The 19,344-nt window shown below is 42.9% G+C and overlaps 1 protein-coding gene and 1 long non-coding RNA gene across 12 annotated transcripts in view; one reads left to right on the top strand and one right to left on the bottom strand.

Moving 5' to 3' along the window:
- The window catches only part of ABCC9 (ATP binding cassette subfamily C member 9), a 68,946-nt gene that overhangs the window by 1,010 nt on the left and 48,592 nt on the right, over positions 1-19,344 (bottom strand). For 9 of the 11 annotated variants that reach the window (XM_027660705.1, XM_027660708.1, XM_027660710.1 and 6 more), the window contains 11 exons: positions 16,712-16,804; positions 13,503-13,605; positions 11,081-11,182; positions 8,328-8,448; positions 6,662-6,792; positions 5,996-6,074; positions 3,391-3,499; positions 3,070-3,173; positions 2,170-2,303; positions 1,751-1,813; positions 88-267 (listed from right to left, as the gene is read on the bottom strand). In XM_027660705.1, coding sequence (XP_027516506.1) covers positions 130-267; positions 1,751-1,813; positions 2,170-2,303; positions 3,070-3,173; positions 3,391-3,499; positions 5,996-6,074; positions 6,662-6,792; positions 8,328-8,448; positions 11,081-11,182; positions 13,503-13,605; positions 16,712-16,804 — 1,177 coding nt within the window. In that variant the 3' untranslated portion in view covers positions 88-129. The remainder of the gene's footprint in view (positions 1-87; positions 268-1,750; positions 1,814-2,169; positions 2,304-3,069; positions 3,174-3,390; positions 3,500-5,995; positions 6,075-6,661; positions 6,793-8,327; positions 8,449-11,080; positions 11,183-13,502; positions 13,606-16,711; positions 16,805-19,344) is intronic. The other 2 variants (XM_027660707.1, XM_027660711.1) reach the window with 1 other exon arrangement.
- LOC113955355 lies at positions 12,209-13,003 on the top strand. The gene is made up of 2 exons (XR_003530513.1): positions 12,209-12,679; positions 12,833-13,003. It is a non-coding gene; the product is annotated as an uncharacterized LOC113955355 (long non-coding RNA).

Here is a 19,344-nt window from a genome sequence, read left to right as displayed (position 1 = left end):
TGAACACCTTCTTGCACTGTCGTCTCAGGGGCTGTGCAGCAGAAAGGCAGCAGAGTGAAAGGAAACTAAAGAGGTAAAAATAACTACCAAAGAGCCAGAAGTCTCGTGGACAGTGTGGACTGAGAGAGTCTACTTGTGAGTCTTCACCAAAGTGGTGAACAGGCCGTCCTCTTTGAGGAGTAAGTTTGAGGCAGTGTCACATTCAACTAGAAAGCCCTCAGAAAGGACTAGGACAAGATTGGCATCCAAGATGTGAGATACACGATGCTGGAAAAAAGAACAGAAAAACAGGTGGGTGAAGGAAGGATCAGCTGTGAGCGAAGAGAGGAAGGAAATGAAGCCAGTTCTGTCAGGAAAGCTAAATATTAGTGTGTGCTGTTTTGCTTGAGACACCAAATTTGGAAAGGCAAAGCAAAAGGGAAGTGAGAGCACCTGAAGGGAGACAGATCAAGAGAGACTATTTACAAGGGCATGGAGTGACAGGACAAGGGGGAATGGCTTCAAACTGAAACAGAGGAGGTTTAGGTTGGATATTAGGAGGAAATTCTTCCCTGTGAAGGTGATGAGGGACTGGACTGTTCTAGTCCAGGTTGCCCAGAGAAGCTGTGGCTGCCCCTGGATCTCTGGAAGTGTCCAAGGCCAGGTTGGATGGGGCTCTGAGCAACCTGATCTCGTGGAAGGTGTCCCTGCTCAGGGCAGGGGGTTGGAACAAGATGATCTTTAGGGTTCCTTCCAACCCAGGCCATTCTATTATTCTATAATCCCAGTCAGAAGGACAGTACTGAAAATTGGAATGGCGTGTGAATGTAACACCCACATCACCGGCATCTTGAGCACTTACACATCCGAGAACCTCACAGCACATTGTAAATGAGCTGGGTTAAGTGGTTTGCCCGACACAAACTAGTCACTGACAAACCTGAAACCAGAGTCCAGGAGGCCTGACTCTAATCTCTGACCACAGGACTGGATTCCAGACAAAGCAAATGAAACAGCTGTTGAAACATGCACTTATCCCGTGGAGAAAACATCTGTTTGTTGACTAAGCCTGCTGTCACAAGGTGGAAATATTCCTGATGGTATCCACCATGTGTGTGCATGTATATGTCTGCACGTTCATGTGCATACCTGCACAGATTTATGGAATTTTTGGGCAAGTGAAAAGGCAGGAAAACAGGAAAAAATACTATAAACCCTGAGTTGAAGAGATCTTAAAGCTTGGGCAATTCCCATTGATCGGGTTTTTTTAAACCCTTAACATAAACACAGCTTTTTATCCTGAAAGAGAGAAAAGATAACCCAACTTGAGAAACAACACCAAAGAGATTTTGAAATCTCCTGCTCATAAATTTGAGTCATGATTGTAGGCACTAAGCATACGTAGACTTCAAAGGCAAAATTCAAACCTAGATTTTGGCACAACTTTCAATAACAGTTTAACCCATGCATCTGGTTTCAATTTTTTAGTGAGATTGACTTCACATTTTTTGGAGACACTGAAGATGGTGAAGTTCTCTGTAAAGTGTTTCTTGAGATCTAAGTGTTTTAGTTTGATAGCAAGACAGTATTTACTGAAAGATTTCATGTTGATCCAGTCTTGACTTGTTCTGGTATCTGGGAATACCCTGATCTTGTGGTTTCCTTCTATGTTGTGATGTGTTTAGTTTTATACAGTGATGTTTAATGGGTGGAAGGAAAGATGAACTGCCTGAGGAGTGAGGAAAGAGCGTTTTCTGGCACCAGTACTCACTGCTATCGTTACAACAGTGCGATCTGCGAACGCAGTCATCACAACCTTCTGCAAGATGTTCTCCTGTCAAAGGAAAAGCTCATTTCAGTTACTTCATCCTTTTTCATTTTAATTCATGTGTCTTCAAGCACCTAAGAGAGACCATCATATTCCATATCATTTCTGATCTGCTCACCAGACCAGAGGTAGTAATGAAAGGTAATGAAACGTGAAATCAGGGATTTTCTGAAACATTTCATTTTATCATTTTCCCCCCCTCACCACGGGCATTAATCCCCAAGCCACATCAACAGCAATGGCTGAAACCAAGCACAAGAGAGAAGCAAAACCAGTCAGCTTTTTATGCTGATGAGATCTCACGGCTGACACTTGGGTGCCTCTTCTCCAAGCAGATCCATGGTGCTAATTGCTTTACTCACTGTGGCCATGTCAATGGATGCTGTGGCTTCATCCATGATCAGAATGCTGCTCTTGCGGACAAAGGCTCGGGCCAGACAGAAGAGCTGCCTTTGCCCCACACTGAAGTTCTCTCCTCCTTCTGTGACCATGGCATCTGGAATAAAACCAGTTACTTTGAATGTCACAACCACTGAAATGCTGTCTGTGAAACCTCTGCTTGTGCACTATTTCCAGGGCCAAAATATAAAACCTAATAATCATAATCTTGACTGAACAGTGGAATGGAGTGATACCAAGAAAAGCGAGCACAGCTTCTTGGGAAAGGAGCAATATATCATTAAATGAACAGTTGGCTCAAATAGTTGGCCCAAATTTGTTAGGAAATTTGGTAGGCTGCAGGGTAATATCTTAGTACTATGAAATATGCTTAATATGGAAATAAATATGTGAGTTTCCTTCATTAATTGGATCTGAAATGGTAAGAAAAATACTCTGTCAGTGTTCCAGACAAGAGCTGCAGCTCTGCTGGCAGAGCCAGATTCTGCTAAAGGAGCGGAGGTAAAACTGCTCATTTTAGCCCTTACTGACTAATTATCCCACTATGATCATACAATTATAGAATCATAGAATTTTCTGAGTTGGAGAAGGCCCACAAGGATCATCAAAGTCCAGCTCCTGGCCCTACACAGGCCAGCTCCATCATACTGAGGTGCTGCAGGATTTTTCCACAGTGCATGGAAACACAGATTCCTCTTCAGCTTTTTAGTAAGAATATTCTCTCTAGCATGGAGAGAGAATCTTCATTATGTGCCTGTCAGCTCCTACATGATGGTTCAGAGTGTCAGATCACATGTATTTGTTTATATGTGCATGTACGATTTTATTATTGTCCTGTGTTCCCAGAGACTTTTCAGACATACCAAGGCCTCCTGGCAATGACTTGACCATGTTCTTCAGCTGAGCAATCTCCAATGCTTCCCAGAGTCTGTCATCAGTGCACTTGCATTCTGGATCCAAGTTAAAGCTGCAAAGAAAACCGTAACAGGAGTCTCGTTACTGCAATTACACTCAACTCCTCTGCAAATTAACACCTTGGCATGGTATGTGCCAGTTGACTTCCCCTGGGCAAACTGTGTGGATATGGTTGGGCTGAACTAGGCAGGTTACTTCTCTATTCCATATCTTCCTGTTCCAAACAGGCCATGCAAGGCTGCCTGTCCCCCCCGATGACATACACCTACCGGATGGAGCCACTGAACAGGATTGGATCCTGGAGAATGATGGAGAGTCGGGAGCGGAGAGTGTGAAGAGGTAATTTGCTGATGTCTATTCCATCAATCATTATCCTCCCTGTTTGAAACAACATGCAGAAGACATGAGAGAAAACATCTCCTTTGGGCTGGGCTCTGCTTCTGTGACCTCTCAGCACTGTCATCCACCTGGGAAATGTGGATGTACATAACAACACAAGCCAGAGGTATCCCAGCTTATTAGTGACACTATCACCTTGCTCTCTGCCTTTTTTTTTTTTGTCCCCCACCCTCCTTAAAGGAAAGACATGGCTTTCCTGCTTTATGATTAATGATAGCACCAGAAAGATGATTTATCATGGGGCAACCTGAGCTTTACAGCCAAACAGAGCAAGAGCAAGAGCAACTTCTGTAGTCAACCACATCCTGGCCTTTCTTGGTTCCCCTGGAATTCAGCAGTTGCAGTAAATATTTACTTTGAGGTTGTACACAATTGCTTGTGCACAATATATGTTTTTATCTGCAATCCACACATCAGGAGATAAAGCTGTCCTTCAAACTTTAGAAGGAAGGGGGTGGTATCAACCTTTTATCAAGAGGCAGATCAGAAAAACAAAAAGGATCTCCTGCTCCACTCATGCTCATTCCTACAGCTCAATTCCATTTGAGTATTTGATGCAAATTAGCCACATACTGCTCTGCTGCCATAAGATTACTGGAAGCAGTCACATTAATCACTCCTTCTCCCAGTAGTTCATTCCCCAACAAGAAGTTGCGGGAACAGCTGGGATAATTGGTAAAGAAAGAGGATTTTTTCCTTTTCTAGTCACTACTTCAGGTCAATGAACACATGGATCTCATCTGAAAACCTGATTTATGATGTTCTGGGTGAGGCAATGGGTGATATTCAGGCGAGGGAGATGGGAAAAATGTACGAGAGAAACAGGTTGGCTGTTCTGTGAATGGATGATGGTGAGAAGGGCAGAAGGAATCTCTCTCTTCCCTTGAATCCTCAAAAAAAATCTAGGAATGACTGACCCCACTGACTTCCCCTGGACATGGAAACTTCCTCTAGGTTATGGGGATGGGATGGGCCAGGTAAAACTGCATGCGGACATGGTAAGGGGTATTTTCATCAGGCACTTCCGCAGTTTCCATGTGGAAAACCTGGCAGATACATGGATATTCAGAGCTGTGCCCGTGTGTCTCTTCTGTCGTTCCCAATTGTCATGATACTGCATTTTGTAGGTTGATCTGTGTACCCCTGTTCTAAGGAAATGCATATTTGGTAGAAGCCAAGGTGCTCAAGGAAAAGAAAAGAGGAGATGAGAAGGGAAAAAGTAAATTTGAGAGGAGTTGGGAAACTGGGAAAGTAATGATCTGTCAAGCAAGACAGTAGAGAAACGAGAAGTAGTTGGAACAGAGGGCAAGAGAAGGGAAACACTAAAGCACAAAGAAAGAAGCAAGAGTAGTGAAATAAAATGGAGCACATACAGATTTGAAGAGATAACAAAGACCTAAGGAACAACATGAATGAAATCTTGGCTCTAGCAAAGTTACTCGAAATCTTGTTATGTAACTTTATTATTAGAGTCAGGAACCCCACCCAGAAGTGGAGCAGCACAGAGGCCAAATATTGGTCTAGCTGAGAGAGGGATGTGCACAAAGAATAAACAGAGCTTGATTAGAAAAGACTTAGACATTCCCATTGGGAAAAATCAGGGATGCAGAAGAAGCAGACAAATAAAATATACAGCAAGGAGATCTGAGTAGAAGGAAACTTCACGTTGGCCATAAACATAGCTATTATTTGTCTGCAATGCTTGTATAACCAGGAACCCTGGCCATGAATCAGAAGCCTATTACCACAGATACATATAGGCAGAGAACCACAACAAAAGCAAGTATTATCTGCATCAGATTCACTTATTGCCCCACATCCTACTGGGGTTTCCTAGAAAACATTCCATGCACAATGGCTCAATTAGAAAGAAGAAAATCTTTGAAACAAAAGGATGACTTTCCAGTGGGTTTCTATAATCCTGCAACAGCACACATGTATCTATATTATTAGTGCCAGAGTGGGTATTGCTGCATACCAGTTCATGCCAATTAGCTGAGAGAGTGAAAACAGCCAAATATTTCCAAACTTTTAGTCAGTTTGTGCTGCAGTTGTGGCAAACCACAATAAAATAAAAAATAAATATTTAGAGAATGACTTGTTGAGTTCTAGTTTCTACTCCGCTAATATTTTGACAGCTATAATAAGTTAATGAAGCTTTTCCTTAGGGAGAAATTTAAACACTCCAGAGAGTTACATATTTTTTCATCATGTCTCAAAAATGGCATATTGTTTTGTCAGAGCATCCACAGATAAGTTTTTAAAAACTTAGAAGTATGGTCTGTGTGCAACATTTGCTGCAAGAACCCAGCGTTGCTCACAGTAGGACACTTTGTATTTCGAAGGATCAGGCATAACAAACCCCATTCTAATCAAGTATCCAAGAGCCAGGATGGCAACTATCAAAGAGTCTTCTTGCTCAGAAATAAGGGGGGAGCAGGTTAGGAGTGACAACATCCCCCAGTGAAAACTAACCATCAAATATGTCCACCATCCTGAAGAATGCCAGAGACAGGGAGGACTTGCCACTGCCAGTCCGACCGCAGATCCCAACCTGCAAAAGACAGCAAGATGTCACTTCCTTACAGAGGGAAGCTGTAAATCAGACCTGCAGTTATTTTGGGAAAGCTGGACTGGGTTGTGCTGCTGGTGACTAGAAAGGTCCTTCCCAACGGGCAGAGGCAGACACCAGGGGAAAAACAAAACAGCATGGCAAGACACACTTCCTTTTTCTGCCTCTCTACATCATAAGGACTTGTCCCAGGAACATTTATGAAACTTCTGCATTTTGACCTAGACTCCAATGACACTTTGCTGAAATATGAGATATTCTTGCATTTTCACTCAGTTCCAGTCTCGTGCTCCAGGTCTAATCTCATCTGCCACCTAGGCTCCCTCTATGAGAGGGAGATGGACTCGGAAAGAAATGGGACGCTGACAAGGAAAGCTGATCCCAACCAAGAACCAGCTCTTATCAGTGTAAGTTTTTGTCCCATGCCCAGGGACCTTGGAGAGGATTGTCAATGTATATATCTGCCACTGCAAGCTGTTGTTATTCTTGCTCTTCTGCCACCTTAGAAAAGCAAACACAGTAAGGAGGGATCTGCTCCAGGATGAGGAAGATGGGCAGTTGCTTGATACCTTTTGTCCTGGTTTGATATACGCCTTAACATGCTTGAGAACAGGCTTCAGGTTGTTTTCATACCGAACACACAAATTTTCAATCTTGATTTCTCCCTCCTGGGGCCAGTCTTTGGGGACTTGAGAGGGATCTGAAATAGTTACAGAAAAACAAACTGAAATGAGTGCTGTCAGGGGTCACCCTTTAGGACAGTCCCCTTTCCCCCTCTCTCCTGCCAGGGCACCTCCAGAAATGGATCCCCAGTTCCCTGCCAAGGGGGGAGCTGGGCTGGGAACTGCCAGGCAGGCACATTAGCACTTGGCTTCCAGCTCTCAACACATAAGGAGAGAGGGCAGATGCTGAAGTGTCTCTTGGCAGTGAAACAAGGAGAAGGCAAAGGAGCAGAGAACACCAAGTCCAGCGCAGGGTGAGCACGTTCCGCGGTCAGTAACCGGCACAGGAAGGGCAGCGTGAGGGGGGATGTTGTCACTGCTGTACAACACGAGCTGTTGACATTATCATAGCTTGTATTTCATCCTGAGTTGCAAATAGGCAGCAGGTTTTGTCTCCACATTGAGGAGCTTGGCTTTTCAGGGAAGCTTGTCAGCCTGCCAGCCTTCTCGGTCTCACCCTTCAACCACTTCTAAAATACCCCTCAGAGGCAATTTGAAGTGTGTGCAGCACAAACTCTGAGGTGCAGCTCAGGCCTCAGCTGACAAAGCCTGGCAGTGTGACCCTGTCCTGTAGTCCCCATTTGCTGCAAAGGTCAGAGATTTTGAAGCGTGTGACTGATGGTGCATTATCCCTGTGTTTGTTTCTTAAATAGCTACCTGGATGTTTATTCACCCCATATGAAAAAAATGAAGATACTATATGAAATACCATTTTCCCATATGAAAATACCTGTAACTGGTATTTTCTGATTGTACCACAGGGCCATTCTCTGTCTCCCTGGCATTAGACAGGGATTTCTTTTCACGTTGACTGGCATGGGCAACATATCTCATAGCTGGTTTTGGCTCTCCTTGTCACTCACATCAGTGGCAGTTCCTCCACATTAATGAGAATAGATTTTGGCCAAAGTGGTGTGTACATTTTGCATGATCAAGTCTACCATTTGTGGCAGTAAATCTGCAGTATATGAGAAAACTGTGGTTTAAACATGTTTCAAAATGGCTTTTTGTAGTCTCTTTGCTAACTCATGCTTTCTTCTTCCCAAGACCCCCCACAACAAGTGTTATCCCATGCAGGAATGTCCTGGGAAGATGTCCTAATGTGTTCTCATTGGACCTTGTTAACCCCTTCCTGTGATTGGGTGTTCCTGTAAGCCCCTTGAGACTTCTAATTGGTTACTCTGTGAGTCCTTCTAACCCTATAAATGTAACCCCCCCAACAATAAACTCCCTCTTGCCTCCTCTCCACGCTGGTGTGCTGTCTCTGTGCCTGCCATGGGGCCACGTGGGTGGAGAGAGGGGAGAGCACCTCTCCCCTCCAGGCTCAGGACCTGAAAAAACCCCTGGCGGGGGTGTCCCCCCCCCCCCCCCCATCCACATTAAACCATTGGAAATGGTTCCTCAGATGGCAATGGAACTAGAACTGGGTCGCCCCACACCATGGGGGGAAAGAGATCCAGAACCATTCTTTCCCATTACCACACAAAAACCCCAAAAGGTTAGAGTGCAATACCCAAGCAGCCTTCATAGTTCTCCGACTCCATGTTCAGGAAGCTGTGTACTTTCTTTACTGCACCCATCTGCACCTCCAGATCAGCCAGATTCCTCACTACCCAGTTCAGGTAGTTGGTTATCTGCATCACAAAATGAAAACAAGGTCAGGGTTCAGCCTTCTGTCTGTTCATCTACCTATTTGCAAATGAAGGTTGGATACATCTGGGAAAGCCCTTGGCCTCACTCGGGGACATTCCACCACTTTAAAACCCAGTTCAGCAGCATCAGGTCCATAATAAGGCAGTCATACCCCATCACAAACAGCCCTGACATAGTAGCTTAATGTTTGGTACTTCCATCCTTGTTTGTTGAAGGAGAAATACAGAAAAGAATCAAAATTGGAACCTCTGTTAGGAAATACCACGTTTTCTAATCTTTCAAAGACTGCAACTAAGGATAAAGGAAGTTTGTCATTTGCAAATGTATTGAAAAGATTTGATGATAATTTCATTTCTGTTTCTGCCTGCATATGTTTAGATAATCCATTTCTCTCAGGGAAAAATACAAGAAATTTTTAGCACAGAAATATATGAGGAAAAAATGTATTATCAGTTCAGCAGTAGTTGCTTCCTGTGTTTTATTCTCATTTGTAATGAAAAGGATTTGATCAATAGTAAAGGTATTACTTCCAGTAGATAATAGTTGACAATTAGTTGTCTAACAATACCCAGTAGATTAAACAAACTGATTTCTAGTCAGGACTGACTATTTAAGGCTGAAAATTGTAAAGCTATTTCCTAAACATTCCTAAGTCTGTATTTAGGCGCATATATAAGAAAGAAAAATTGATCTTATTAGTAACAGTTGATCACCAAGAACCTTTAAAAATTGAGTTATTTTATAGACCTGCTAAAGGTTTAAAAACTTAACGCAGTGAAAACATCCTATGCACAAACATAATTCAAAGAAAGGCTTTGTAATTTTTTTTTTGTGGAAGATCCTTGAATTTGGCAAATAAGGATTTTATTATGAATAAATCCCCCAGCCCCACTTCTTTCCCACTAACCTAATACTGATGCAATAGGCAAACAGAAAATAACTTTTACTGAGATTCAGCAAAACCTGTTGTTAATTTAGAGGACTTAGTAAGTAAGTAAGACTTAGTGATCATTAAGATAGAGTTCTGGAGAGGGTATTCTTTGTTGTTCAGAAACTCCTCATTTGGTGCCCAGCTGTTGAGCCAGGCAGTTATAGAAATGGTTAAGTTTTCAGATAAGCAAAACACTCTGCAGAACTGACAGACCTGATAACAGAGCCTGGCATCCAGAAAGCTCTACCCACCACTTCAACCACCACCTCACAGTTGTACAGGGGGGTTGGCAGTGTTTACAGAAGAGGAAGGAACAAGCCATGGATGTCTGTTGTAAACACAGCCTTGGTACAGTTTGCTCTCATCCAGGTCCAAACATCGGTCCTCTCTTACTTCCAAAGAGAAATAATACAAAACTCTGTGCCAGGGGACATGGGTAATGATCAAACTGCCTTCAAAATGTCACCAGTGTTCTTGTGGGGAAGCAGAGGGACAGGTGGACACTTGGTGACTGCAGCACTCCTTCCTCTGCTACGCCAGACTTCAGCACATGCCTGTTTCACACCAATGATCTGTTTGCAAACACAGGCTAAAAACAAGGAAGCCAAGGATGATGCAGACATCCTGGCACTCCCAGATCTCTGCTAATGAAGCAGGATTACCAGGCATGTTTTCTGAGTGAAGTCCTGGGACTGATTCTCAGTTGCTGGCAGGTCCTTACACTGCTGCAATGACAGCATGAAGGGCCTCTAAGGCCACCCCAAGGCAGCTGCTGAGAACTCCGTTGTAACCACGGGGACAGCATTTAGGTGCAAAGCCAGATCTCTGTGTTAGACCCATATCCCTCCCTCATATCAGTGTTTTAAAGCAGCCAGATTTTTGCCATGGTTTCAAAAGCTGTTCCTGCCACTGTCATCATCCTGCTTTTGCCCCCACTCTTGTGGTTAATTCAGTAATATTTCTACTCTCTATGGTGACTGTAATCCACTCTGTGCTCATGGTGCTCTCTCAGCCCCTCTTGTAGCCAGGGACACTAAAACACTGCTCCCTCTCCTCAGCTAAAATAGCTCACTGCTCATGATAGTGGCAAAATGAGTCAGCTATTGGACCACCAAAATCTCATCATTCCCAACTCCATCTCCTCTGCTTTCCTACTGCTGCCTGGCATGATGAACCATGCCTACAAAGGTCCCAGTCCCCAAATCCATTCAGAATTGCATGGACAACATCAGGCATCTGAGTAGTTTCCCTCCAAAGGCAAAACTGGTGTTTCTGTTTCTTCAGCAATTATTTGATTTGGTCTCTGGTTAAAGATTACTTGGATTATGACAATCTGTGGAATAGTATTTCCCGGCAGGTTTTTGCCATGTAGAGGCAGAACCAACACTGTGTTATACAAACCAGAGTGCACGGCAGGTCCTCTTACGCATTTTTAATTTTCCTGCTCTGCCTGGGAGCACGCAGGGCCTGGGAATGGCTGTGTTTTTTTAATTGGCTCATAAAGCCTGAAGCAAGTCCAAGTTGCCCTGAACTCTCTCGACTTTGGCTCGAATCCATTATTTGCAGGATTGGGGTTTTTTTCAAGATTAAGAAAGTTGGAAGATAACCATGTATATATAAAAATATTATAAAATTAATACTTGGTTGGTCTGAAAGTTCTTAAGCTTTGCCTTGGTACGTACTGTCAGAGCGTACAGGAGACCCAGCCCCACAAATCCCGAGTTGGGCCCTTCAGTGATGGAGGTGACAGCTGCAGTCAGGACAATACAGGCACCAAGGTAATCCTGGAATGAGAGAGACAGGGAGAGAAAGATTCTAGACAACATTAAAAGGCAGCAACAAGAACACTTCTTTAGTTGAGGGGCAGTTTACCTTTACTGAGAATTATTTATATAATGACACCTACTACTTAATTATTGGTTTGTTCTTCCTGGAGAAGGTCACAGGTTGTGGGGCTCAACCTGAAACACTCTAAATCAACTTGCTGAACACAAGTGAAACAGGCCAGTAATTTCAGCAAATCCATTTGATATCTCACTGTGGGAGCCCCAGATAGAGCAGGTATCAAAAAAATCAAATAAGCACATAAAAAATCCTAAGAATGATATAACAAGGACACCCCTAATTCCTACCATGAAAACAAATCAATTCCACTTTCTCCACTCTCTTTCGGGTCTTCTTAAAACATGAGTTTGCCTCCTCAGAAAAGAGAAGTATCAGTGACTTCACAAAGTCCAGGAAGGCTTTTGATAGAATTTATACAGGTCATGCATATGTTTTATTGGCAGAAGCTTTGCAGGAGCTGGAACCTATTTTCTTGATGTGCACCTCAGTTTTGAAGTGAATGCCACATGTGATCTTATGGAATCAAGGTGCCTGATTAATGAGACCCTTGGTATTCTCTCTCTCCCACTGCTGCCTGCACTATATTTAGTTTGGATTACATTTTCCACCCATTTTTATCCTCCTGTCTGATAATGCCTGTAATCTTTCCTTCTGAGATTGCAAATGAGGGTTGCCTGGTTCTTCTGTCTGTAAATTGTGTTGAAGAGCAGGTGACAGACTCAAACTTAAGTGGCGGACAGATTTAAACTGAAAGAGAGGAGGTTTAGATTGGATATTGGGAAGAAATCCTTCCCTGTGAGGGTGGGAAGGCCCTGGCACAGGTTGCCCAGAGAAGCTGTGGTTGCCCCTGGATCCCTAGAAGTGTCCAAGGCCAGGTTGGATGGGGCTTGGAGCAACCTGGGCTAGTGGAAGATGACCCTGCCCATGGCAGGGGGGTTGGAAGTAGATGATTTTTAAGGTCCTCTTCAACCCAAACCATGTGATTCTGGGATTTTATGATTGACATATGCAGGGAATTGGAACCACAGTGGTCTTGAGACTCCATCAGCAGCTGGGATAGGACTTGACAGCTGCTATAAAATCCTACGAGCTTTTGGGTGATCTTAGTACCACTGTGCTATTAAGGAGAGCTAAATGAACTATTCCCTGGCAAGGCCACATTATTCCTAATGCTATGATGAAGCGAGGCATATTTTTGGATCAGGTTCATTCCACATGTAAGCAAGTCTAAAACTGTGAGACATTAACAGGCATCGCCACAGCTCATTCCAGGATTGGCTATTGCTCTGTTATTTATCTGCCTTAGATTTGGAAGCAGGTTCAGCTTGGTCTTGTATGCTCTAAGAAGCTGAGAGCTTCATGCACAAGGGAAAACTTTGCCATCATAGGAAATGGAGAATAACTTTGTTGCTCTGACAGCATACCAGGAAAATAAGGTGAGTATCCAGCCTTTGATGTGGAGATTAATAATGCCTGTTGCTATTTGTGTCTAGCAGAACCAGGTCACTGCTATGTTTATTCACTGCTCTTTGGGTTTGAGATGAATAAGGAAATCACAGTTGCTTTGCTGGCCTCTTCTTGCCTTGCAGATCAGGAAAGTCCCTCACGTGCTGTCCCTGGAGAGCCCCCACAAAAACCAGGAGCCTGTTTCATTGTCAGTGGCTGCTCTGTGCCCTACTGTCATTTTTTTTTCCAGTTGGAGTCTGGTTCTGCCATCTTTCATGATATCAAACAGTAAAACCACAAAGAGTATGGCCTGACAGCTGCAGTAAGGGCACTGCAAGGAGGGGTTTAACTTACAGCTGTGGGGTCAAACCTGCTGCTGGAGAGATACTTCAGGACCTAAAAGGTGAGTGGCGCCTAAAACAGCCCTGGCAGAATGATGGCACAGTTCACAAAACTACCAAAAACCCATGTCCTTCTTTGAAAGTAGTTCCTGCTGGAGCAGGTCTGCAGATGCTGCACAGTAGCACAGAAAGCCTTGTTTCAAGTTATGTAAATGTTTGTCCTTGCATTCTCTTCAGACACTACACAGCACAGCGGCAAGAGATGAGGGAGAACTTGCATTTTCCTACTCCTGGCCAAGAAAGCTGAAAAAACCCTCTGGGTTTAACATAACAATGCTGATCTATTTTAAGGAACTGGGTGTGTGTAACCTCATCGCGAGATTAATTCCCGTTATTATCTTCTCCGCGTCAGGCGAAGCCTCTGTTTGCTTCCAAGGTTTCAAAACCACGGCTGGGACGAAACTGAACGTACCGTCCTGACCTCCAGCCATCTGTTGGCAGCCGACAGAAATAAGTAGGCAATGTTGTTGGTGTCTGTCAGTTCCAGCATGCGCTGTTTGAACCTGGCTTCGTGCCTGCCGAGAGCAAAGTTGGTACATTTACAACACGTCACACGCTCACACACACAAGGGTGAAGCATTAACTCTCCTCTGACTTCCCTCCCTGCCTCCCTCTCCCCCCCCGTCAAAACTTTTTGCCCTTCTGATTTTGGGTTAAAAACTCTTTCCTGCTGCCACAACTCTCCATAACCAGAGCTACACGTGTAATGGGGAGGGTTTGTTTTGGAGTAGATTTTGGATCAGAGCCTGTCCCCTGAAAGAGACTCCAGTGCTGGGGTGCTGGGCTTTTGCTTCTAAAAGTTGATCCATTTTTTATAGCTGTGGCCACCCTTCAGTCCTCTAACAAGCGAGTGCTGCTGTGGCCCCTTGCTTCTTCCTCACAAGCCACCACCAAGACCTGTCATCTGAAAAGTGCATTTCAGACGTCTCTGTAGAAATTTTACTGCATAGCAGATAAGAACAGACATTTCGTGTATTGCACATATTCTTTTCAGTATTTCTATAGTATAGAAAGACACTGGCATGGGAATATCATGTTCCTCTCTTGCCACAGGAGCCTTTGAATCATTTCCCAGTCACCTCTTCCATCTACTTTTGGTCACAGATGAGCTTCTCTTTGGCCCCCAGTGATAATGAATTTATCATGTCCCTCCTGGGTAAACACCTGCTATTTATGCTAGCCAGATCCTAATTACCTGTTATTCTCACACATTCTCATTTCTTAATATAATGACTTTAAATTCATTATATTAATCACAGTTGATTTTAAATTTTGGAGCATGTTATTGGTGACTCTTAGGTCAGGCATAAAACAAAGTTTGTGTGTCTGCTACTTTATTGCAACTGTATCAGCTGGTCTGACAAAAAAAAGGTGTCTGAAAAGGTGCCTGGCCAGCTGCAGGGCTCTTCAACAGGAGTGACACCTCTAAGTAACAAGAGTGACACCCCTCAGGTTTCAGCTAATGTAGATCGATCCACAGATCAATACCTTTCAGCCACACAGCTCAGCTGTTTTCTCAGCCAGTCACAGGTTGCCTAAACAACTGGGAAATTACAGTGAGGGAGAGCCAGAGATCATCTCTGAATTACAAAAATGAGGGGTGTTACCTCCACTGTCAGCTGTTTCCCTCTCCCACTTGTAATGCCCATCACATTTAAAACCAAGGATGCCAGAGACCCCAAGAGCTGAGGTACATTTTGGGAGGGGAGAGGGAAATCTCTGTTGGTGTAAGTGTATTAAATTCATGGTGCCTTGCACAGTCAGATGGAAACCATCTTGTTGTTTCGTATTCTGCTGTCTGCTCCTTACCCTTACTTGAATAAACCAGCTGAACTTTAGTCAGCAGCTCATTGTTTTATCTTCCATTTTAAAGTCTCAAGACCCTGCTGTGAAGCACCTGTTCTACCAGAAATTTCCTTCTTTTTTCCTCTGCTGTTTCCCACTGATGTTTTATTTCCCTCTACACAGCTTGCAAACATGGCAAGCAACCTCCCCAAAACAACCGATAACAGGAATGACATGGGGAGGAGCAAAGATGCACTGACAATCCTGCTCATCTGCCTTCCTGGCAGCAAAACTCCTGTTTTCCTAATGGAAAATCTGACGTGCTCAATCCGTATGCTTTCGTCCACGTTCAGCTCATCTTCTGGGCCGCTTTAGACTTTTATCCTGTCAGATGACAAACAGCAAAGGTCACTGAGATTGCTCTCTGATCCAACTGTACTGCTTTGTGGTAAGTTATGTGAGGAGCTGCTCTATTTTACCCTGGAACATACTGAACTCAAACTGCAGAGAATGACTAACAGTAAATACGAGCTTGCTGACAAAAAGTGCTGGAGACTTCAAGTTTGGTTGACAGTGGAGCACAGACAGGGAGATGAAACGGCTTTGATTAGCACCAGAGTTCCTGGAGAACTCCAGTGATGGTTGTGATGCCCAGTCCTTCCCTCAGGTTGCCTTTTACTCTCTGCCATCCAAGCCCACAGTGTCTGTTTTGTAAGGTAGAGTTCAACTCCCAAGAGGTGCTAAGCTCCTTCATCCTTCTCAGGAGATAACATGGTAAAAGGTCACTCTGAACCTCTCAAGAAGCACTCAGCTACATCATCATCAGGCCTTAATGATGATTTACTCTTTCAGTACGTCATTCTGGTTGATCAAGCTTGTTAAGACATTTCCTGTTGACCACTGGCTCACGTCTCTTCAACACAGCAATACTTCTACTTGTCCTTCTACATTCCTTACTGCAACAGTCTGTACTAACAGCCCAGGTCCTAAAGCTTAGCTTGAAGTGATGAAACAGTCTTAAGCTGATCAGAGAGGTGTGTAAATGGCATTGCAGTGAGATCTGCTCTGGTTTGGGGTTCTACATAGCACAGGATGAGTGCAAGCTGTGCTTACTGGGGAGCAACATCAAGCTAGGACTTGGTCAGTCATGCCAAATATAACATAGTGAATACACAAGGAGGATTTGGCCTGTATTTCATGTAGGAAGTAGAGAAAAAATACATGCATTGGAAGCTGAAAAAATTACCTGAATCTTCTGGAATTTATTTTTCAATTTTGATTGGCAAGGGTAGGTTTTACAATATTAAGATCAAGCTCTGTTCTGCTGTAGTTTCCTTGGAAAGTCTCCCAAGTTGCACACTTTCAGTTGGAGAGTGCTATAAAGATGTTTCCCTGCCCAGGGAGTGCATTAAATACAGCACTGATTCAGGGACACAGGTTGTAGGATGTAGCAGGGGAGTCTGAAGGAGCAATGCCTGTGTCTGCTTGGCAAAAGAGAGCTCCCTGCTGCCCAGGCAAGGCGTGGTTAAAATAGACTCCTTAAAAGTCTAAATATCATATCCGAAATACGTAATCATTTTTAATTTAGTGGAAAACCAATACAGAAATAATTAGTGTGTTACTGAAAATATGCAAAAGGTTTTAAAGGCATGGAAAAGCTATAGGAAGACAAAATTTCTTCATTTGGTTGGCTTTTTTGTTTGGTTTTTTTTTTTTTTTTTGAGATAGTTTAAGAAAGCTCCTCAAATCCAAGAACTTGCCCTCAGACATGCTCCAAGGAGGCTGCACAGGCCAGACCAAAAGCCAAGCCTCCCTGTAAAAATTTGTTTTACTGACCCAAAGGCTCTGATGGTGGTAAGGCCTTCAGCTGTCTCCGAGAAGTGACACAGTAAAGGGAGCTGGGTGCTGTCATCCAGTTCCTGGAGGTCCCTGGGAGCACAAAACACAACAGACACCCATTACAATGTAAACATCTCTGTCTGTAGAAATTTCACTGCATAGCAGGCAAGGATGGACCTTTCATGTATTGCACATATTCTTTTCAGGAACACACAAAATTGTCTTTCTGTAGTATAGAAAGACACTGGCATGGGAATATCATGTTCCTCTCTTGCCACAGGAACCTTTGAACCGTTTCCCAGTCACCTCTTCCATCTACTTTTGGTCACAGATGAGCTTCTCTTTGGCCCCCAGTGATAATGAATTTATCATGTAATTCCCGGGTAAACACCTGCTATTCATGCTAGTCAGATCCTAATTACCTGTTATTCTCACACATTCTAATTTATTAATATAATGAATTTAAATTCAGAACGGCTGGTTTTAAATTTTGGAGCATGTTATTGGTGACTCTTAGGTCAGGTATAAAACAGGGTTTGTATGTCTGTAAGTTTATTTATTTTATTGCAACTGTACCAGCCCGTCTAACAAAAAGAAAAGGTGCCTTTCCATATAAATCTGGCTTCATTTTCCATATCTGTAAGTACCACAACATGCTGAATGTAAAATATAACAGATGATAATAGCAGACCTTCTATTTGCAGTTTTAAATTACCACACTGGTTGAAACAGAGACAGCACTGACAGAGAAATAATATGAATGATGAATTTCCTCAATTACTCAGCAATGGTACTTCCAAGACCATTGCTTGCAGCAATGATATTTAAGTCCAAAGAGTTCCAGTCTCCTGAAACAGGAATGTTTTCCAAACCACGGAGAAAAATCCATCTTTCTGTAACACTCTGCCATTGGCACAGCAGCCAGTTGTATAAACAGAAGAGAGGCCAGATCATTAGAGATTTAAAGTCTTTATCAAAATCCTGCTATGTTTGCACACTGCATTAGATAGGCCAGGAGAAATAAGTGCTCCATGATGCTGAATGTTGCAGTACACAGAGCTGATTTCACTGCTTATGTTTTGATGATAAATATCTTTCAAATTTATGATGGAAAATACACAGAAGTTTTTGAAAGATGTAATGGAAAATACAACAAAGTGCTGCAAGAAATACTGTAAATATTTGCATTTCTAAAAATTAGTGAAGCTTATATTCCTGCAAAGTACTGTGTGCAAGTAAGTTATAAATACTGGCTGAAGCTGTTCCTTCCTCCTAAATTTCCCAAGACTGATTTTTATAGAAATAAATTGGATTTTTTTGGTTTCTGTTTTGCATTGAAAGAACACAAGCCAACCCCAAATGCCTCACAAGTGATTTAAAAGAGTTTAATTTAAACAGATTAATTAAAAAAAACCCCAACACTCCTCATACAGATTTTCCCAGAAAAGTAAGGGAATAAAATGGCTGAGGTAGTTATGGTCTTGCAGAGCCCATGGGTGCTTGTGTAGGTGTGTGCTGACTTAGAGGGGTGATCAACCTCTCTCTAGCTTGCATGGTTATTGCTGCATCAGGTTTGGTGGGATAAGAGCAAGGTTTCTGGAAAAACCTCAGAGAAATTACGCAGATTCTTTCAGATTTAAACATTTTCCTGGTTTATGAATTCCGATTATGTCATTTTCTTAAGAATAAATCTTGAAAATTCTGAGGAAAGACAATGAAAAGTAGGGTAAAGTGAAGCAAAATTATTAATATGTTGCTCTATGCCCACCCTGCTCCATGGATTTAAGGAGAATAACTGACACAACTCTTTCTGGATAAGAAACTACTAGTTTATCTATTTCTTATTTGCTACAAAACAGCAGCTAATGCTGTAGCATGTGCCTACTGCAAAGATAAGGCCAGATAATAATAACCTGCTAATAATGACAGATTCTTTTGGCCTCCCTGCAAGTCAGCAGGTGCCTTGGTGAGTAATTTTAAGTATCAGAGAGTAGTGTAAATCCAAAAAAAAAAAAAAAAAGGGGAAGAAGAATGGATCCAATTTAAGAAAAAACCTTCAAAAGGCTTGCTTAAGATGTTTTACAGAATGAATTTAGTGCGAGTCTAAGAAATCAAGATGCTCTTTTTGCTGAAAAGTTGCACTTTTTATACCCAGGCAAACTGTCAAAATGGTTTGAATATGGATATGAAATGCTGTAGAGTGGAAATGACTTTCTGTAGAGGATTTTTCCTCCAATATGAAGAAAAAGCAGCGACTGATGTTAATCCAGGGAGTTGTTTTCCATTCTCTACTAACCCTCAGAAGGTCAAAGAGGAGCTTTGACCAGAGGCAAGCTGGCTCAGTTGATTAGCAGACTTCATGCTCATCTGACTCAGTGTACACAACAGTGTACAAAAGTGATGTAACCGGTGTTACTTCCCTAAATATCCCATCTGTAGTCAGGTCACCTGGAAGAATCCTCCTGTGTATGTCCCAAACTCAAGCCTCGGGATCAGAAGCAGGATGCCATGGCCATTTTCCCCTTATTCCTGTAGCCTCACATTCCATCGCAATTCTTAGCACATTTTTTTTTTTTTTTAGGAGAAATTTTCAGGACAGGTTTTGTTGTTTGACTTTTGGCTTTCTTTTT

The sequence above is a fragment of the Corapipo altera genome, unplaced genomic scaffold, assembly GCF_003945725.1.
Source record: "Corapipo altera isolate COAL_440 unplaced genomic scaffold, ASM394572v1 239, whole genome shotgun sequence".
Taxonomy (NCBI): Eukaryota; Metazoa; Chordata; class Aves; order Passeriformes; family Pipridae; genus Corapipo; species Corapipo altera.
This window is presented reverse-complemented; position numbering and strand designations above follow the sequence as displayed.